General features: G+C 35.0%; 1 protein-coding gene across 1 annotated transcript in view; it reads left to right on the forward strand.

The window, feature by feature from the left end:
* Positions 1-23,560, forward strand: part of LOC121314798 (aromatic-L-amino-acid decarboxylase-like) — a 42,285-nt gene that overhangs the window by 11,299 nt on the left and 7,426 nt on the right. The window contains exons 5-11 of the mRNA XM_041248483.1: positions 2,976-3,110; positions 5,543-5,686; positions 11,621-11,687; positions 12,326-12,420; positions 16,606-16,673; positions 19,140-19,216; positions 20,357-20,376. Of these exons, the coding sequence (XP_041104417.1) occupies positions 2,976-3,110; positions 5,543-5,686; positions 11,621-11,687; positions 12,326-12,420; positions 16,606-16,673; positions 19,140-19,216; positions 20,357-20,376 (606 nt within the window). The remainder of the gene's footprint in view (positions 1-2,975; positions 3,111-5,542; positions 5,687-11,620; positions 11,688-12,325; positions 12,421-16,605; positions 16,674-19,139; positions 19,217-20,356; positions 20,377-23,560) is intronic.

The raw sequence follows: 23,560 nt of genomic DNA on the forward strand, positions 1-23,560 counted from the left end.
AAAGGTTAAAGGATAATAACTGGAATGCGCATATTTTACAAAATGCCATGTCAGAGTCGTGACACCCAACAGGACAAGACAAACAAGTCATGATGATTTTCCTGTGCAGTAAATGTCAGACCAGTTCTACTGGCTTGTTGATTGCCTTAAATTTTCCTGGATGCTGTGTTATTGTTGATAGAAACAATAATAAGGTGTTTTGTCTTCACTTTAGAGCAATTTGGGTGAATTGATTTCTTTATAAACACTTTGGAACTGCAGGAAATTGCCACTTGCTAAGGCTATGGTTGACAGTTTCAGCACAGGAGGTCTGCCTGTCTGAGAAAGTAATTTGGTAATTATTTTTTTGAATGCATCAGATGTTACAGAGCAGCCTCTTATTGTATCAAACATGATACTTGAAAACACCAGACCTGTCCTCTTTGTATGATATGTTTTACTTTATCTTAAAACGTGACTTTCCATGGAAACAAGCTGTTAAAGAAATCTGTTTATTAAATTAATCATTTTTTTTCTTTTGTTGTGATCAATAGAACCAGAAAGGTGAATACAATGGATTATATGTAATTTTCCCACTAAAAGACACAATAATTCTACAGTTAGTTTATCTGTTAGCTTATCTGTTCACTTACACATAGTCCTTCCAAATCTAAAAAAATACTACTCTTACTTAATCTTAATCTACTACTTAACACTCGAACCCCCGAGATTTCGGGCTACATACAACCATCGCACCCGCAAAATGTGCGGCTCCATTTTAAAACGCTTTCGATACGAAAATGAAAAACAAACAATCAGTACAACTTAATATTTTTATTTATGAACATCATACATAACATTCCCAGAGCAGAAACACTGTATTTCAATTGAAAATGTGCACTCCTTGTACAAAACCAAAGCGCTGATGGCTGCCAGGTCCAAAACATTATTAAAAAAAAACAGCCACAGGCCACCTGCAAGTATCACGTTTGATAGAATACAGCTGTGTCATTTGATCCAGTATATCCACACTGTACTTCGTTGCGTTGTAAAATGCAACAGCCTCTGGCTTTCGTTTAACATCAGTCCCAATGGTCACTGATTTGTGCAGAGCTGAGAAAGAACACCTTTTTTTTTTTTTTTTACACCTCCACACACTTCGAGGACAGGCAGACGAGAAAAAAGTAGCGTAGCTATATCACACTGTATTGTGATTCAACGTGTATATTTTGTGACAACTGCTTATAATAATAATAATAATAATAATAATAATATAATAGTATAGAATGACTTTCATTAGTGTTTCAGCACTTGACAGGAGTATATAATACGTTCTTTCACAATGACTTTGATTTTATTAAAAAGCCCAGACTAAATTGTCAGCTATATTATATTGATTTTAATATGCTGCATAAACTGTATTCATTTTTACAATTCTGCAGCTGAAACACTGCATGGGTTTAGTACACCATAAAGGTTTGGGCATTTATTGTGAATAAAGAAGCAAGTTGCAAGCTGACATGTAATATATACAGTTCATTCTTGTTAATATGAATTTCAAAGGACCAGCAAAAAAAAAAAAAAAAAGTTTGTATTATCAGTAAATTGTATTATCTGGAGTCTAAGCCATACTATCAGTTTTTATTGAAGTTATAGTAACACTGACATCAAATTTCAATTATAGAACAAATGAATGTAAAATTGCTGTGTATTTTATTGAAAATACAGTTGTAAGTGTATATACATTGCAAAAGAACTGCACTTGAAATCTGCATGTCCCATTCTGATCACGGGCATTTTTAAACCACAAAAGGAAGACGTCCGCAACATCTGATATTGAGCAAATTGGAAACACTAATGACTTGCATTCACAATTTGCCTCATAGGTCTGTATTATTGTACCCCAGTTTTTCAGAATGTTTGATAAAGCGTTCGCAAAAATGTTGAAGTCTACGGCAACATCTTTCTTTTTCTTGTATGGTGGTGCATTATCTTTCAACACTTCCACTTTTATCTGCAAGGATAGTGCAGATTTAGCATGAGGGCTATGGCAACTGGAAATGCATCATGATCAGTAGTCCCTAAACAGCACTAAAATACAGAACAGAGGAGCGAAGTTAACACATTTTCCAAAATCCTTTACACTCAGCTGTTCGAACTAGGGTGATTTTTCATTCCTGGTAGGGCTCCAAAATAATTAGCACTAACAGGAAATTTGTGTTAAGTGAATTCGTATTATAAAATTTGTATTAATCTGATTAAAAAATGATAATTGACTTTATATAACAAAAACTGAACTGTTTGTTGCATGAAGAGACACTTATTGACATGAAACCATTTAGTTTTCGAAATGTATGCTTGCAGACATACAGTCCAGGATATAAATACAGCAGCTAAACAGAACACATAAGAGGGGTTTCAAGAGGCATATTGTCGTTCAATGGCCATGTCTCATATCTCAGTGAAAAGAGGGCTGTAAGAGCTGTAGCAGCAGCACTGAAAAGACAATTAAAATTCATAAATAGAGGTTCAGTTTCAAGGTAATAAACACACTTGAAAACAAGGATTAGCATACCATACAGAAAAACAAGCCTTACCATTGTGTGTGTGTGGAGAAGGGTTTTATTAGTAGATTAGAAGGGGCAATGGTCATGTTATCAGGGTCTTCACATAGTTTTGTGAAAGTCTAATAATACAATTCATGTAACAAAATCAGAACACAGGAAATTGTAGAGATGTGCAAAGTTGTTATTCTCTGTGTTTGTAATTAAAACACAACGAGGTACAGTATAATAATTGATCATGCACTGAAAGCCATATCCACATATTCCTGTTATTTACAGTAGTTTCTCAGCCTAATCAATTACATATTTTATTTAATATATGACATTTCAATAAGTTGCTGTTCGCTTCTTGTTTTATCTTTTAATGGTTTGTTAAATGATAATATTATCCATGTTAATACAGAGTTAAGTTTATTTTTATTTGAACCGTAGAGCACTGCAAGTGAGGCTACCTTGGTTGCACTGCTGGCTGCTAGGACAAAGATCCAGAAGAGATTGCAGGCTGAGAACCCTGGGCTTGCGGAACCAGAAATCTTGTCTAAACTGGTAGCCTATTCCTCTGATCAGGTGAGTGTGACGCTGTCTTTATTTATAGGCTAATTTGTGAAAGGATGATATCTGCAGTTCAAACACAATCTGTTTTACAAAGTTTACATACCTGCAGCAGAACAATAGTCCAAACATGTATTTACTGCTTTGAATACAATCTAGTGTGTGTGTATGTGTGTGTGTGTAACGACCAACACGCAGGATTTGAATGAAATGGCGCTGACGTGCACTTTTAATTACAAAAATAAACCAAAACAAAACAAACACCTAGCTCCTTCGGAGCTCTAACTAAGCATTCGTTGCAGGTTCCTGACTAGTTCCCAGGACGGCTATGCCGTTTACCTGCCACATAAAGAAATAAACACACAGGTTTAACACAGGACTTACAATATTTACATGACTGCTTGGAAACAGACACCTGTCACTAATTTACAATTACCTCCAGGTATAGGGGATAACTAACAATCAAATAATAAACATAACATGCATTTGCACATGTTTTTGGCAGGGAGGATATATATATATATATATATATATATATATATATATATATATATATATATATATATATATCGCATATATATATATAGATATACCGCTATGACAGCAGTGGGGTTTTTTTCATATGCGGTCAATAAATAACAGAATAAGAGCTACATTGCAACAGAGGAAAGCAATACCCCCCCCAGCACTATGTATTTCTCATCACTAACAATTACATTAACCATTCTACAGTATATGGATCAAACATTACATTCTGGCGCCAGTAGACATGTTTCTTTTGTATTTTTTTTTGTATTTATTCCTTAGCAACCATAGATGCTGATAGTTTCATTGGGTCTGGTCTACTTACATTACCCACCTGCACTCCTCCACATACACAGGAACTCATTGAGTGGGGTGAGGGGGTTGATTAAGGCGGGGTTTGATAATTTAGCACCAGTAAGCTCTCTGGTGCTAAACTTTCAAAACAGTTTAGCACCAATTTTAACACCAGCAAATTGCACCCCCAAAAGTGTAGCCTTTATATCAAGTGAAATGTCTCGTCTGTTTCACGTGCCTTCTTAAAGCAGTCCTCTGATGTTGTGTGGAATGTAAGGAATTAAGATGCTTTGAGCTGTTGAATCCGTGGTGCATTAATTCGGTTTCTCAGAGCCATGACATCATCAGTGTGAAGGGCTGATAAGAAATGGAAAGTGACAGCCCTCAACAAGTTGCGCAGGTTAGAGGAATTTGCTGTCTGGGTGAGGATTTGCCTGAAGACAGTGCTGACCTTTCTAAACACAGCAACAAACATGGCTTTTTCCTTGCATGTGAACAGCCGCTACTCTCTCCATTTTACATGTCATAGAGAGGGTGCGGTTTTTGCTGTTTGAAACAGAAAATGTTAAAGTTAATTTCAGTGTACAATACACTGCACCCCTAAATACATTTGGTTTTGAGTTACATTTATTATTTTCATTTTATTAAGGTAATATTAGCTAAACATGACCTCTTTCTGATATGTAACAGACAAACTTTTTAATAATAATTTTATGTCATTATAACAAAGACTTCTCTAAGTCCAAATCTATATCAGGTCCATATTTGTACATGTATCTAGATTACCTCTTTTCAAGTTGTGATGGAACGTGTTACGACCTTAAGTTGTTAAATTCTGACTAAACTTGCCAAAGACAAATTATTAGCACAAATAATCCAACTATGATGAAACTTGATTCTTTATTGGGAGTATCAGAATCTGGGGATATTTGGAGGCACTTTGTTTGTCTCTCTCTCTTCCTGTATGTCACACTAAGTTTTTGCATTTCTAGAGAAGTACTTAATCAGGTATGACAAATCTTGGTCTGGGAGCATATGGAGGAATTCATTCATTTTACAGTAAATTAGTGGTTAGAAGATAACTAAAATAAACTGCAAGCTTAAAGTAAATGATCTGTATATTGTGGTATATAAAAATCATTTATCCTAATTTATCGATTTAATTAAGCAATAGTGCCTATCGATGAAGGTTATACCATGTAGTTTACCGCCACTGTAGTTATGCATCTTAAGCTGAAGGTGAGGGCGCTAACTTTTGCCTCAAAGCTCAGTGAAACCATTTCTTTATTACAAGAAAGTAATGCTCTTATATTGTACCTGCGACCTGATGATAAAAGATCAGCTGATGGAGCATCTGGATTATAGCAGGGATCCTAAATTCAGGAGTAAACAAGGCAATGGAGAATAACAGGCGGATGCCTGAGGGAACGAAGAAAATGTTTTGAACTTGCGTCATGATTGGAGTACAACACTGTGCAGACAGCCACCTTTATTGCAGTTTGTTGCTGGGTCCAGTTACGTGCAGTTATTATAAAGTGCAGTTATGTGCAGTTATTATAGTGTTACCAAAGGTTGAGTGCACTAGCCATCCTCAAGTAACCAAATCCCAATATATCTGTCTGTTACAGGCTCACTGCTCTGTGGAAAGAGCAGGACTGATAGGCGGAGTGAAAATGAAGAAGATTCCCTCAGACGCCAAATTTTCTGTTGGAGGGGAAGCTCTGAGGAAAGCAATTGAAGAAGACAAGGCAGCTGGCCTCATTCCATTCTATGTAAGCGTTTTTTTAATTAGTATTATTTAAATACAAGTGCAGTAAAGTACTACTACACTACAATATACTAACTACAGTGACGACGCACTGATTGCAAGCCTTCACATTCCGTTTCACTTCATAATCTCAGACAGGATCAATTAAAGACAACTCTTGGATTTACATCACATCTGCCCTCCTTTGTAATATTTGCCTATAAGATAAATGGTATGGGGGTATTAATGTCTCTTTTAGAGTTGGTCACTAGTTTGTGTTTCTTCCTAAAATTGGCTCAATCAGTAAGTGTCTAAGTATAAATGGTAGTGTACGCTATTTGTAAATGTAGAAGCCCTGGCTTTGAAGCTTATACCTACAAAAAAGGCAAAACTAGGCATTCAGTTTCTAACCCACCAGGCAACACTTCACAATGGTGTCTGTGCCAGAGGCTGTGCTGCTGTACAATACAATATTCCATTAAGCATACAGGCAACCAAAAGATGCAACCAATTGTAATCCACACATCACATGAATATTCACAAGCTTTCAGTACTTCTCTCTTAATAAGCTGCAGGCTTTTAGCAGATGGATATCTCAATTGCATTATCCAATTCTCTTTTATGTTTCCCTTTGGTCTACAGGGACTGCTAATTTAGTTTGTAAAGGCTGCGTATGTCGTCATAGATTAATCTAAATCTCATTATCAACTTGCCTGATCCTGTGGAGAGTGCAATAAATTTGAGTAAATGTCTTGGTCAAACGATGTTTCAGTAATACTTTCGCAAGAGACAAAGGCGTTAATGTGATTACAAGGTGTTTAGTGTGACTGGCAGGGTAATTCTCTATACTGAAGATGTAAAAGATGGGATGACATTCATTTTTTTTGTACAGGAAATTGTGCACGATTTTGAAGCCACTACTATTGAACCTATGTGAGACTGAACTGACTTTGCCCTTTTAGTATTTTTGGATAGTTTTTTCAAACCATGCTCAGTATTGTATAATTTATTTTCAATTCAGATTTTTCAGTCATATACACAAATGAGAAGTGTCCTCATTTTTGAAATATTACATGACAGATAATAATATGTTTTCATTGTTGATGAAGGTCAAAATATAGCATTTAACATTTGCACAGTATATCTGTTATACCAAGGCCCTTGTTTATCATTCTTCTACGACTTATTAACTTTCTTCAGCAGGTAATAACACAAGTACAGTTAGTCAGGAAAAGATAAAACCCACAATGTAAAAAGTAATAACCATAAGTAATTATCAATTAATTTATCAGTAAAACCCTTTTATTAGGCTTTGGGGTAAAGTTAAAGTTAAAATCTAAGATATATTTCTACATGCAATACATGTGGGTCATGGTGATGTTCTTTTTTATCATACTAATTTTATATTCACAGCTGTGTACTGAATGTACTATAAGTCACTGACCTAGGGGTTTAGCAAGCCATAATTTACCACAGTTCAATTCAAATTAGCATGAAGGATTTAGCATTCTTTTCTCAGAACACACAATGGCATATTGCTAGCACTGGACTACACTAAGAGTTTAAATGATTAAAAAACAAACATTTATTTCAGGATGTTTCTGGGGGAATTTTATGCCAATGCAAGAAGTTCAACTGGCAAACAGTATAATTATCCAGTTTTTTTTTTTTTTTTTTTTTTTTTTACAGCTGAGAGCTGGAGAAAATAAATTTGTTTTAACAATAAGTTTAAGTTTTTATTTATTTATATAGGGCCATTCTGCGTTATCTCAAAGAGCTTTACAAGTCAATAAAAACAGAAGTCACCATAAAAATTAAGTGAAACAATTGAAAAACATGAACATGAAAAAGTTTTAGTAAAATTGAGCAAAACAACAGTAAAGAACATCAACATTAGTCGATAAATAAAAAGAGAAGAAAAAACATTTAACATTTGCTACAAAATACTTGTCTAAAAAACTGAGTTCATAATCTTTAAAAACACTAATGACTCAGCATCTCTAAGGTCACACTACAATCTTTCTCCTTTCCTTTTTGTCTAAAACAGAAGAAGTTTTAACATCTCTGTTGACAGTGAGTTTAAGACCAGGAATAATGTCATCCTGTCAGTCATGACAGAATAGCCAGTAAAGACAAGGCCAAACACCACCCCCCCATAACCAACCTGGATTTGAAACACCTGCAGGATTCTGAAGTACTTTGACTGGACACTGTGGTCGGATTGGTACGGAAGATTTGGTTTGATCATCAGCTTAACCTGGCATGAAGTGAGCGCAAGTGTGCTGCCAACTGACAAAAATCTCTTGTGAGATCCGAAAGGAAGAAAATGGACTTGAATAAGTGTGCCTCGCGTATATAACAAGGACACAAAAAACGTATCAAAATGGCTGATCCTGACACTCATCCCCGTTGTCCAGTGCGGAGCTGCTTCACCTCCTTCCTCAGTTTAATTTGAAACTCCGCCTAGACTATTCACATCATCAGCTTGTGCTCCGCCCTCTCCTTTTGACTTTCAATGCAAAACTTCACAATAGATGAAAATGTGCAGTTTATTTTTAACATGTGAAACTTAAAACAAATCTGTGAATACAAATCAAAGGTTATGTCTTTTGGGACTAAATAATACTTCCGATTTATACACAGAGTGTGTGTGTGTGTGTGTGTGTGTGTGTGTGTAACACAATAATATATTAAAAAATTTTAACAAAAATTAATAAAAAGAAGGGTATTTACTGTTAAGTAAAACTTATCGACAAAATTTCGCCATACTTTAGTGAATCCCAGTATGTAAAGGGTTAAATAAATATGATATATATATATATATATATATTTATCTATATATATATATATATATATACATGCGCCTAGATAGTGGTGTATATTTCATACACACGGCCCATATAAAGTACCCATGTTGTGCCGGGCAGCCCAAGTAAAACTTACTACTTTTTGCAGGACTTTATTTAATGAATGATTACTAAAGTTGAAACACATATACGTTGTTGTTATACATATATATATTATATATATATATATATATTATAGATAATTACATATATAATATGTTATATATATATATCATATGCAAAAAAACATAATATAAATGTCGTGATTTTATTATTATACAAAATATGTACAGCACTAAAAAATGTTTACGCTATGTTTTCATATGCAAAAAACACATAATTAAAGGCTTGCAGATATTTATGGCTTTACAGTATTTAAGGTCATATTTACTACCCAATCTTGCCTTTGGCTAACTCATATGTTAAATATGTACTGCACTCAGCAAATAGTGGAAAATAAAATGCCCCTCGGAACAACTACTGTTACCTCCAGCAGCATCGGGCATTATAGCCCCCTGTCGGTAACTATAGTCTTTTTCCACTATAGCCTTCCTCTCCAGTGTGTGTGTGTATATATATATATATATATATATATATATATATATATATATATATATATATATATATATATATATATATATAAATTATATCCTTAAGGATTAGAAAGAAGATGTGTTCAGTTTACAACAGAACTGGCAGAAGGCACATGTGTCGTTGTCCATCAAATCAACAGTACAGAGGTCACTCTTGAAATCAGGACTTAAAGGATGTGTTACAGTAAGAACACTACTGTTAAGAAAGGGGAACAAGACTAAAAGGCTAAAATATGCACAAGAACACAGAAGTTAGAAATTGGACTTTGGAACAATGGTCAAAGGTGCTTTTGGACTGTTGATGAATGAACAGTGACACCTGTGCCTTCTGCCAGTTCTGTTGTCAATTCAATGCTTGTCTCCTTTCTATTCCTTAATGATATTATGTTCAAGTATTGCTCATCCTTGTTAGACAGCTTTTTTGGTCTTCCAGTCCTGGGTTTGTCAATTACAGATGATGTTTCTCTGTACTTGTTGATTATGCTTCGGATACCACACCTTGAAAATCGAGTGATGCGAGCTATTTCACTCAATGTTTTTCCATCTTTATGCAAGTCAAGGTTGCTATAATAGTAGAAAACACGAGTGGAGGCTTTGAGGAAATTATTGATGCTCATAATGCATCAGAGTAGAAAAATGCAACATGTCTAAGACTTTTGCACAACAGTATATATACACACCCTAAATCAAGTAGCGAGCAGCAACATCACAGTGCGCGTTGGTCTTCTAATTAAATCTACAGTACCACATTAGCTCAGCAATACACAATAAAACAGAATAAAATAACACATAAATATTCTACACTTGTTTATTTCTAATAAATAATAACATTAATATAATAATCTGAATAGTGCAACTCCAGAATGCTGCTGTTACAAGAATACAAACTGAACATTTTACACATGTCTTGGAAACTGCACTGGATACCTTTCAAATATCGGGTTATTTATATTAGTCTTCTACAACTTGAACTTGGGTTGCGACAAACTGTGTGTGTGTGTGTGTCTATATATATATATATAATATATATATATATATATATATATATATATATATATATATATATATATATATAATGTTTGCTGTATTGTGTTTAGTAAAAAGTAAGCTATAAAATGTGTTGTTACCAGAACTGATGTCACACTATTTCAGATTAACTATATTTTGCCTAATATTACCATGTACAGTTCAATTCCACTTGGAAGTTATTTAATTTTGACCAAGTATTTAGTTCAATGTGTCATGAGAGGATTACTGTATGTGAACACAGAGGGAATCATGCATTAATTATTACATTTACATTTCTGTAACTTATGGACTTTATCAATATTACATCAAATAATTGCATCCAAAGGTATCGTTGTGTTAATTAAGGTAACAGTGATAACAGTTCTGTAGAGTTGATACTGTTTATTAGATGGTATACAAACAAAAGCTGTCAAAAGATCAAACGTCACGTTAAGAAAAAATAAATAAAAATCCCCACCTGAACAAGAAACTTTTGAGGTCTTGAAAGCTAGTGTTGGTGTATCATAGTTGATCTACTGAACAGTATTAAGTCAAATCTATTATCTGTATATAATTTTGGATCAAGCTACTGTTTACCTTGAATTCCTTTGTTATTACTATTGTAAATTGTAGCTGAGATTAACATTAGAGATACTAATGTCAACTTAATGAAATTAGCCACAATGTCGATAGCTACAATTGAGCTAACATATATTTAACGCCTTGTTACTACTATGTGAACGATAATGGATAAAAGTTAATTGTATGTGATTTACCAACACAGTTGAACATTTGAAAAGATTATGCTGTGTGTTTGCAGTCAGATACGTTGTACTCAGTTACTGTTTTTGTAAGAAAACCATGTTCCTTTCCTGGAATTGAATTACAGTCTTGTAATATTGCCTCAAATTGGGTTACACCTTCTCTGAACAGAATTTCTACTGAGCGATTAAATCTTTGGCTGGTGGGGTGGGGGGAGGGGAAGGGTAGCAGCTGTGTGTTTAAAGCTGTGAGTAAATCTGTTGTCCATACAGATGCAAGTACCTTTACCCCAATACCAGCCGCAGAATTCATTCAGAATATACAAAAGGCTTGGGAAAGTGGAGGTGCACAATAGAATTGTGTTTTATAAGAGAGTGACCATTTCCATCCAGGAAACCACAACACTGTGAACTGCAGGATACTGAACAGCAGCTCACTCAATTCTGATTGCTTTCACACAGCAGACCACCCTCACAAAATACCATTGTTATAACAAAGTAATGATGACTAACCTATTTCCTCTATAAAATACAAAACGGGTTTCAATTTAACTAGATCCAGACTTGTTTTTATAATCAAAACTATACTTCATTCTGATCAAGGTTATTAGTATATCTTAAACCTTGAAAACCTTTGTGATACAATGCCAACTGTGATGCATTACTTAATTCATTAATCAAGTGCAATGCATGCCAAGTTTTGTCCAATTGTAATGAATGTAATGTTTGTGTTTGTGCCTGCGATCCACAGTGCTGTGCAACCCTGGGAACAACACCATCCTGTGCATTCGATAACATAATGGAAATAGGCCCTATCTGTAAGTATCTACACTTTACATTTTATAAACAGACAAAAAAACCTTATTATAGTTTCTTTTATTTTTAATTATGTGTATTGTTACATGTATTATATGGAGACTGCCTGAGCATGTCATCCACATTAGCAGATTGAAAAGTCAAATCAAAGGCTTATTATTTGATTGCTGAAACATGTATTTATTAACAGATTGACAATGAACAAGATAAAGTGCATCATAGCTCAGTGCAACATAAACATAGTGTAAAACAAACTTGCAGTCGCTGATGCATCTTTCTTCAGTGGTCAGGTGTTGTATAAATTCCATTGAATTGGTTCGTGATTTGGTGTGGTCTTAACTTCTTTTTCCCAGGAACTGTGTATTTCCCTGAACAAAACTAGTTAGAAAACCAGTGACAATCAAGTTGGGCACACTTTTTAACTTACTTTATATACATTTTTTCTCACAAATTTCCAAAGTTTTAAATTCCTTTCACAAACAAGGTGCAGATGAAATGTGTTTTATGGTTATGGCAATTACTTGGATCTCACCATGATGATTCTAGCCCTTATGCATATACAGATCCTTCCTATTAAAGGCTTTTGATGTATCCAGCATTCAGGTCTGTAACCTACTCATGCTGGTATATTGTGTTTTAGGTAATTCTGAGAACATATGGATGCACATTGATGCTGCCTATGCAGGAAGTTCTTTTATCTGCCCAGAGTTTAGACATCTTCTTAATGGAGTGGAGGTAAGATATTGAAAACTACATTTTAGCTCCAGAAATCTGTAATATATACAAGTGTATTCCATCATGACTATAGGTACCAGATATATCACAATAACAGGCAATCTTCCATGAAAATAAAAGATTAAGGGGAGCAGTTTCAAAGACCAGAGTTACGTATCAAACTTGTGGTATAGTAACGAGAGCTTTAGTGGCAAGTGATTTTCAAACGAAATGTGTTAATTAAATCAGTCAGTTAATGCTTTGAAATTGAGTCAATGAGGTTGTTAATGAATGCATTTCTCATTAAAAAGCAGGTCATATACATCACTTCCTGTGTCAGTGACTAAATAAGTGGAACTCGTTAATCAAAATGCATGTTAGCAAGATCAAGAAAAATGAGTGGAAACGTAATTTGCTGTTACAGAAACGAATAGCATACAGTGAGACGGCTCTCACACTAGCCAAATGGAAATAAAAAATAATGGGAAAATCTGTTTTGTGTATAATTTGTAAATTAGTTTAAAAATGTGCATTTTGTCATGCAGAATGTACATTTATTTGGATAACGTCACATATACAATGCTGATTTACGATTATCTGGCATGTGGGTAAAAAAAAACTGGCACAGATTAATATATATATCTATCTATATATATATATATATATATATATATATATATATATATATATATATATATATATATATATTACACACTGTATACTGTGCAAGAAGGAGAGTGGGTCAAGTGAGGGGAGGAGTGAATGGGCAGGTACGGCTCCAGGTTCGACTGCCGGAGCGGGGCTGAAAAATCTCATCTCCTGGAGAAAGATGCACCTCCTCTCGCAGCAAAAAAGTAAATACATTAGAAAAGATAACCATGTAATGCTGAATAAGATGTCTGTGTTATAAAGTGCCAACACAGCTTTTCTTCAATTAGGAAACCGTATCAAAAGGGAGAGTCAGAAACAGAAGTTAGACTGGGAAGTTGTTTACAGTTTGAACAACACTAGTACTGTAGAAATATTGCATGAATCACTAATATAGGGAATTGGGGGACTTGCTGTTGGAGCGTTATATCCGAGGTGCGTTATAATCTACAGCTTTATAGCCAGGAAGAACTGTAGTTAAAAAATACAATGTGAGGCTGTCAGGTCTTGTTTTCAAAAGATTTCTACACGGACGTTATATACAAACCAATGGAATACCATGTGGATATGTAGACATGTATGTATGAATTGTGACAATCTCGGTTCCCGCAGACAGGGGTTTTCACAGGCAGAGGCGGGACACAAACCCTAGACTCTGAAGTATAGTGCTGATACCGCTGTACAAAAGAGCTGGCTCCCTTGCAGGAGCAGATATCAGGCTCATGTCTTCATATTTGATTGCGTCACCTACCAACCCTGACCCCTACCCCTGTGCACGCTACAGTATATATGCATATGTGTGTGTGTGTTTAATAGAGAAAGAGGATACATGCATGTCTCCAGTCATAAGTGGTCTTAAGTTCTAACCAAAATTGTAGATATTTATTAATGCCATAGCCTTATCTTTTCAGCTATTGATTCGCCCCATTGCCACTGTACTTTATGCATCCATGCATCCCTTCCTGCAAGGTCACTGGCCAGTATGCTCCAGGCTTTGTTACAAATTGTTAAAACAAGTGAACAAATCTCATTCATAACCACAAGTATGTAAAAGTCTAAAATATTTCCATAACTACAAATACTGAATTATCTAGGCAGTCTCTGTATCATTGGCGTCACAGCCGCTGTCTGTTAAATTGAAGGTGAGTTATAGTCTTTCGTTAATTAAAACCCTCCTTTTTCAAGAGCAAATTAACTCCTGATAAATGATGACAATTAACACAGATTTGTTTTTAAATTCCCACGCAAACAAAAGAAACAGTCGCAAGAAGCACTTCTTGTTAAGATAATAACTCACATTCGGTTGATTATTTAATAACGAAATAGGCATAACGACCGCTAGAAAATGTCAAAATCAATGCTTATACTAATGTCTTGATTAACACTGGAGTTATCATCTATGACCTTTTGTTTTCTGTGTTATGAGCCCATCACATTTTCTCAAACACAAGCAAATATTTTACAACACCGTTATAAATCATAGTGCTGGAGATTTTTTTTCCAGCTGTTTTCTTTTTTTACGCCTTCTGTTGTCAAAGAAAGTAAAAGTAATAAACTTTCACACTTGGGATTTCATTTTTTTTTTTTTTTTTTTTTGCTGTTGAAACATGACTTTTTTTAAGAGCTGTCGTTTTCTATCAAATTCTTCTGTTTGTTTTTTGTAAAAAAGAAAAACTGAAAAACGCTAATAAACATATTTTAAAATAAATAAATGAGATGGCACACTTAATGATAAAATGCACCTCTACAACATGTATTTTATGAATATACTCACGCAAGCTCACATTTAAGACAGTAAAATACATGATAACAAAAGCTGTATGAAACAGATGTTATGAAATTATTATTACTCATGACAGGTGTTTTCATTTCCTGATCTGCATCATCACTGCCAGTTACTGGCTTCTTTAAATTGGATGTCACTTAATTGTAGAAGGCAATTACACTGGGTGTATTTTGTATGTAAAACTGTAGTAGGTTTGTTGCCAGGTTACCTAGGTTTGTTGCTACAGGTAAATATACCCAAGTATAGTTTACAATCTAGTCTTGCACTTATTTATCCAATGTCTTGGAGAAGGTCCTGGGTTGGCTGATTAGCATTTAGCTACAGCGCCCCTATGGCATGGAATAGTCTGGACAAGAGTATCCTGGATACGATCGAGCATCAGATAAATAACCCAAATGTATCAGCTAAACAAAGAATAGTGACTAAGATTAAATATATTTTAATGAGTAGGTTCCAACAAATATCGAAGTGTAAATGTGTCTTATCCCAGATTGAATGTGTGATGAGATTGTCTTTTAGAGTGATGTTGTTTTTAGGGATGTGAAATTACTGCTGTCTGTTTCTGGTCTTCTTGCCAGGACACTTGTAAAAAAGGCCACTGTGTCTGTTATTTTTTCCTGGTTAAAGAATGAATAAATAAATACAAATACATTTCATAAACAGGCCCCTTAAAGGTACAAACCAATATTATTTAGCAAGTATTCAAAGTGGTCAGAGCTATCACTGTGGAAATTAGCAGGCATTAAACTTCCTTTGAATAGGTCTCTTTTCAACAAAGCCCAGTCTTAGGCACAGAGATAAGGACAAAGTAATTTCCTGAGGCACCGACAAACCTTCAGATAAGTCCCATACCTAAATGTCACTGTTGATTTAGAACAGATGTTCAAACAATAGTGAGATAGTTAGGTAATAATAAAATAAGTGGTTTTATCAGTAGGCAAATTATGTCGCTTTGGAGTTTCCTGCAGTTTTATTGGGTGTTGAGGAAATTAATCAGCACCACAGCTCCACATCTGTCAGCATAGCAACTATTCAACAGCGCTTAATAGATTGCAGACCTCAAACATTTCCTTTCATGGGTTTTCATTACATTTGAAAAGGCAGACTGGGAGGATATTAGAAAAAAGTAATGCCAAGTAAATATATTAGATCTGAGGTTTTTGTCATCCCGAAACAGGAGCTAGGCTCATGAATCTTTCTTATATTATTTATTTATTTAGTTATTTTGCTATGAAGGTGGTTCTATGGCACTTGATTTTTAACAGGTCATGCTTGGTCAAATTGAATCGCTTTAAACAAAATGTTTATCAGGCTTAATTATTTTCCAAACGTATTTAGGAAGAGTTACCAGCAAAACAAGCCCTCACAGGAACAGTTACCAAGGAAAATAAGCCCTCACAGGAAACGTTTGCCTTGTTAAATCAATCACATTCAATTTTACAAACAAAAAGGGTGTTGGTGTTTGGACTCTACAATCTTCCATAGCTTTGACTTATCTGAAAACAAGTCCTTGCTGACAGTTCAGATTGTTTCCATTCCAGCCACGCAGACACTTCTCTTTTGATGGTTCACCAGCATATCACTTTGAAAGTCAAACAGACCATCCCTGGCTTGTCTTTAAATTTAATTTGTCAGTTGCATAACCCCTTTGTGTTTCCTTAATATTTGCAACTCCCAGCTATACAGAGAGTTCTTCTGAGGAAACTAAAAATAATTTTCCATGGAAAAGTAAAGTACCTCTCAGAATGAATTGTCCTTTTATCTCTTATCAGTTTGCAGATTCATTCAACTTTAATCCTCACAAGTGGCTTCTGATTAACTTTGACTGCTCAGCAATGTGGTGAGTTTTTCTGAGTGTTTTGTATATAAAATAGCAAGAAAGATGTGCTAAAATACTTACTATTTATAACGTCCTGTTTCCTTATAGGTTAGATGTTTCAATATATATATAGACATTTTTTTTATACCCATCCCCTGATCTGTGCCTTTCAACAACTTTGTCCCAGAGTTCTTTTGAAAGCGCCTTGGTGCTCATGGTTGAGTCTTTGCTTTAAAATGCACTACCCAGCAGAGGGAACCTACAGGAACTGCTGAATTTATCCTGAAATCATGTGAATCACTAGAATTTAACACAGGTGGAGGCCCCTTAACTTGATGTGTGATTTTAAAGGTGATTGGTTACACCTGAACTAATTTAGGATTGCTATTAAAAGGGGGGAGGACACTTATCCAACCAAGCTATTTTGGTTTTTGTTTTTAATTAATTTTCTACACATTTCTAGAATATTTCTTTGACTTGGAAGTTGTGGGGTAGGATGTGTAGATAAATGAAAAAAATAACTATTTTAATGCATTTTAATTCCAGGCTTTACACAGGTATAAAAAAAACAACTAGTAGTGTAAGGACTCTGAGCTGAATTCCACTATAGCTTACTGGTCTTGTCAAATTACTGGGGAGTTTTCCATTCACAAAAATTGTGCCAATTGAACCATGGCGCACACAGCTTTAATAGAGAGAGTGACACAAGAGTCTTATCTTCAGCGTGCTTGCTCATCTTAGGAAAAAAACACAAATAGTGTATTTTGCGGAATTGTTTGCACGGCGTAATGTTACTGTTCTTAGATAGTACAACCGGAATTTGCATCACAAAAGCTACCGGCTTCATTGAAGTGTGTGGACTGGAAAAACGCCTTTCCACCTGCCCTTCAGTCATCAATGCACTTTCAATAGAGAGAGCTTATCCTCAGTAAACAGTGGAATATCAATCAACAACGCCTTGGCAGTCAACCTTCGTTCATTATAATCAAGTGTATATTTGCCTTTATCAATAGGACAAGCAATAGGGTTAGCAAATGGCTAATGAAACAAATCATTTAAATAAGATTCACTTTTGACAGATCATCACTGATGGGGTTAGAAACAGTTTCCTTCTAAAATCTATACACATGCTTGTGGGTGTCATAATTCTATTTCCAAGTAGTAGTATTTTTTTCTGTTATTCTTGCAACTTTCACCTGTGTGTTTCAGATTATTTGGCCTAATTATAGGTTGTTGATCTAAACTTTAGCATAGAACTGAAGTTTCCTGTGTGTCACAGGCCAGGGAAAAAAAGTGATAAATTGTGTTACCATCACAGACTGTCAGAAACTTCTAACACACTAATTAAAATAAATAAATAAATAAATAAAAAGAACACCTGTGATTACTTCGGGGTCATAGTAGATGATATAAACATATATTGAGTACTAAGACCACATGTGATGTAATGGTGAGATATTTCGTGTTATATTAAGACGGGTATATAAAATTGATTAAAGATTTGATAAATAATACCGTCGATATATATATATATATATATATATATATATATATATATATACACACACACACACACACACACATATATATATATATATATATATATATATATATATATATATATATATATATATATATATATATATATATATATATATAACAAGTGTTGAAAGTTCTAGCACTTTCAGAGTTTATTTCTTTATTTATTTTACTAGGTCTCATTTTGGGATCTTCCTTCATCTCCACTTATTATATTCAATGGCACTGTTCCAAATTACACCAGATTGCTAAGCAGATGCAGACCTTGATCTAAGGAAAGCTGTTTCAATTAGGTTTAAACAGTTCGATTTTTTTTTTTTCTAGAATAGTGTGTGGTATGTGCGTGCCACATCGCATAAATGACTGTGTAGAGAGCGAGAGACGATTTTCTAAGCAGCATGAAAACCCGGACATTGAAAGGAACCTGCATGATGCCATTTCCTGCGTATTCCATTTTTAGTACCAATCAATGAACATGAGAAACATTAGATAACTATATATATTATGAAAGCTAATTTCTTCGCTGATCTTGAGTAAATTTTATGAGTAAATTTGAGACTTATTTTACTTTGTCCATGGAAATTGCCCCAGTGTATTTGTAATGTAAACAGATTGCTCCATGAACGTTCACAGAGTGTTGAGTTGATTTCACCCATGAGAATGGTAAGGGAAGAAGAATAACTACAGTATCCATGACATTTAGAAAAACACAAAGTTGCTTTCTTGCTAACAGCATGTATACGTATACATTTCATGCTAAACCAATAAGCAGTTGTTTGGTTTGTATAACCTTTCATGTGCAGGTTAAATCATGCACACTTTTACGCAATGACCCAAACTTCCTGATTTTCTGCCCATTGAATGTGGAAGGGCTTAAACGTTTTCCTCTCAGTATGAATGTCTGACTTCACAAAACTAATCAACCCCCTCTGTTATTTTTGTGTATAGGGTAAAGAAACGATCAGAGATAATTGGGGCTTTTAAAATGGATCCTCTCTATCTTCAGCACGATCACCAAGAATCAGGTACCGGTACATATTTTCATGTTAACTAATGCCAGTTCACTGTAGTGTATTACTACTATTTATAAAATACAAGAACGTAGTGTAGTAGTTTACACTGTTTTTCGGTATACAATTTTAAATTACTTTTCATATAGTACTGTCTTTATTTGACCTCCCTTTAAACTTCATTTATTTCCCCATAACAGTTTGGTGTTCTACTGCAGGTGCTTCCTACTGTCTACTGAATTTGAACAATGTTACAATAAATCTACTGTACAGACCTAACCCTAGATTTAATTTAAAAAAAAAAAGCTTTTATGGTAAACTGCAGGAGGTGTAATGTATAAAGTCCAATCTGCTACCTTTTAAAATGACAGCTAGATGTGTGACAGGTAAAGTCATCCTGTCTCCATACAGTCTGTTTGAATTAACACTAAAAACTGTGGTAATCAATAACATGCTGTCCTTATCATTGTGCATTTGAACGGCACTTTGAAAATACTTCACAAAGGCTCACCACTAAATAGAGTCTTCGTCTGCATAAAAAAGCTGAACTAATCAATGAGGGAAAGTGATGAGAGGACTGAAGGAAATGATGTAAAGAAAATGAAGTTTAGGAAAATTGATTTTTAAAGGTTGTTCTGTTAAATTGGTCAACACTATTGAAATATGCTTGTCAGCCATTCTAAATGCAAACCACTCCACTGTGGCCCTGCTTGCTGCTACATACAGCTGTGCCTGTTGCAGTGCTATAATTAGTGACAGGAAAACAAAAGCCTTTTCCATTATCAGTTGCTTTCTCCCTTGCTTTCCTCCTTCTGACGGAGCTAGGCTGATGTGAAATACAGTAATAGTGAAATAAAATTATAGATCATTAATTACCAGCTGGTTTACCACAATAAGAGAAACAATATGCACATACATGCAGCACTTGTTTTTGCTTAATAGACAATGGCATGTTAATTAAAACGTTTTCTCGTATTGAAGTATAATTATTCATAGGTAATATATGCAGATAGAGATTAAGTTCTTTGAAACAAAGTAAGGTACGTTCTTAAAAAGCACTAGAGCATGCAATGAAAAATCTATCAGATATTTAGAAAAAAAGCAGGGTAATGGACATTTAAAATGCGTTCTTAACAATTTATTTTCTGTTTTCAGGGTTTGTCACAGACTATAGGGTAAGTAAATGAAAATTGTTTAAATATATTCATATACTCAGGCCTGGAGGAAGGCTGAGGCAAACTCCCCATGCGCTTAGGGTGGCAGATTTGCATTATGTGCGAAGCACCGCGCTGGTAACATTGTGTTTCATGCAATTGGTGTTGCACGGAAGAATCCTACCCCAACATGCTCTTTCACATGGTGTGAAGTGATCAATAGTAAATTGCGTTCGTTCTATCTAGTATGCAGTGTATCTGTACTGCAAAAAAACGCTTCAGCATTATTTTGAAAAGCATGGGTTTTCTTTATAATATACAGAAACATAAAGTATTATAGCACACTTTAAGCAGTTATTTTTTGCAATAAAACACTGTTTTACTTTTAAATATAAACAAACTATACACAATTTAAAAGCCCTGGTTCTTCTCTTTCTAATGAGCAGTTTAGTTTTATTCTATTCTTGGGTTTACCTACCTTTTTTTGTATGATTTGTGCGAGGAGTGAAAATGACTATCCAAACGACATGGTCAAACTTTCATCTGTACAGCCCAGCCTGAAGCTGCAGGCAGATCTGCTCCACATTGTCAGAATCTACGCAAATCACTGATTTGGGGACATATTGTTTCGAATCTGTAGCCCTTTCCATGGCCGAGAAAATGACCTGTCCAGTGTCATCTTCAAGTAGTGAGACTTCTTTGGGATAACTCTGGACAGAAATAGTTCTGCATATGTACCAAAGATAATATAAAATTATTGTTATCCTTGATAATATATGTACTGACGTTACTATACTGCATACTACTTTACCACATAGCATGTAATTTTCATATCATCACTGATCTTGTGAGGGGGTTAACATTAAATCGTGCGATGAGAATTTCAGACTAGGAAATCTTCTTAGCTGAAGGGCATTAGATCGCAGAGAAGGTAGAAATGGTTCAAACGTATAAAAGAAAACTTGGTGCTCGAAGCTACCATGATTGTACGGAAGTCGCCGAAGAGGTGCTGTCCAGTTTGCAGAAGGCCTGTTGTTGGAATCAATGTTCAGTGAAACTTAAAAAAAAAAAAAAAAAAAAAAAAAAAAAGCAGTTCAGTAATGTTCTGCCTGCACAGCATTTTTTTGGCCAAAAAGCAACATTTTCTCTACTCCGCTATTTTTGTTTATTTCTTTTTTTAAAAACTTTCTCAGGTGTCCAGTGTTGAAATGAGAAAGGTCTAAAGTGGTTAAGTCACAGTTTTGAAGGGGCGTCCAAAGACTCCACAAAGCCCTGGAACATTGGACAACATTTAAATAAGAAAAAAGGGTATTTAAGTCATGTGTTACAAAAATGTTTCAACTCTATTATATAACCCCAAGGTATACCTGTAAATATATAACAAACTTAGTTCCAAAAAATGATTTATAAAAAAAATACTACAAACAATGTGTCAAAGCTGTCCAAAATATCCCCAGATTACGGTATGCAATATTTTTTGTAGTATGTAGGGGTCAAAAAGTCATAACGTTTTACACATTAATAATTTGCAAAGAATGTTATTATACAACATTGGATTAATGCATTTGCAGGTAATGTGAATATCTATATGTGGAAGAGCACAGCTCTGCTCTTTAGAAATTGGCAGGGATGGGGTTAAATTCCCCTACCTGCCTTGGTTCATTGTGTTCAGGTGGATGGGTGATTAGTTTAATTAACGATCAATCAGCGCCCAGCCACCTGACATAAAAGGAGGCCTCTGCTTTTCATTTGGGAGGAGGGAGCTGAGGAAGCAGGTTGGTGTTTTGGTGTTTGTGATTTTTGAATGTTTTGAATCCAGTGAAGGCATTGCCCAGCCTGGAAACCTTTTTTTTTTTTTGTGAGTGTATTTTTGCTTTATTTTGTTTATTTTGTGTTTAAATTGCTTTGTTTTGGCCCTTGTGCCCTTTCATTTTTGTGTTTATAATAAAATAGTTATTTTTTTTGAACTCCAGACTGTCTCTGGGCCTCTATCCACTCGCCAGCCTGCCACACTATATAACTAATTAAGATGAATCATTTTTTTAAATGTTATAAATGTAATACAATTTAAACTAAATTACTTTCTATATTACAAATCTATGCATATTTGCAGAATCAGATCTACCAGTCATACCATATATGTCACTGTTGCCAAACATGCGTGTGCTTGCAAATAAAAACGTGCCTTTTTAAATCCTGCGTATTCTTAGTGGAGTTTCTACACACACAAATCCTGTTATTTATATAAGTGCATATCACACATTTGAAATACTGTTCATTCTGCACATTCGAGACTGAAGTTACGATTTAAGATGCTACAGACTGCAAAAGTTACATATCGTTCTTTCTCGTTATTTCTTCTGCTAAATGTATAGCTCTCATGCATCATCCAATCTGTTCATAATGACTTGTCTAATTCTGCCCAAAAAGCAAAGCTGCTTCCCTTATTATTGTTTGGCACCTTCTAACACACAGCAGCAGCTGTTGCCATTGTCTCAACGGGAGAGAATTTCGACTAGACACCTGTAAAAAACTGATGCGCGTTACTTACTGCAACACATATATTTTATAGAATCACACGTGATAGGATAACAATTTAAAGAGGTATGTCTTCCTGATACATCGCACTAACCAATAATGTACTTGTTTGTCGATTGGTAGGTGGTTACGGCTTTGAAATCCTGCTTCAAAATATTTAAATGACTTTTTACAAATTACTGTCAATCAGGTCTACAGACAGTGAATAGCGGTATTACGTTGATTGAAACGCATTTTGTATGTGTAATACGCAGTGGGCCATGTGGCCAGGTCAAAACAGGAAGTTTTAGGAACATTAAAATGGCAGTTCCCTTTCGATTAAAGAATGACTGCCAAATTTTGGGACATGCCTGCTTGTCAGGTATTCGCTGAGCATTTTATATCAAAGCTGCCGATAGGCCCCTCCACAGAGTGACGTACTCGGTCCCGCCTTACCGAGGTAATAAATAGTCACTGAGCAGAGAACCTGTCTGTTTTGCCTCTCACAGACAGGTTAAGAGGTGAATATTACACTAACCATTTTTTTCCAGTTGTGATTTACTCTGTAGAGCTCATTCATGATGAGCAAGGAGGAACAGGATGCGCTATCCCTAGCGGCTTCCTGGGATGAGGAGTCCCTCTTGCGAACGGAGACACAGGGCCCAGACCTGATTCGAGTAACTGCCCC

Source organism: Polyodon spathula, chromosome 4, assembly GCF_017654505.1.
Source record: "Polyodon spathula isolate WHYD16114869_AA chromosome 4, ASM1765450v1, whole genome shotgun sequence".
Taxonomy (NCBI): domain Eukaryota; kingdom Metazoa; phylum Chordata; class Actinopteri; order Acipenseriformes; family Polyodontidae; genus Polyodon; species Polyodon spathula.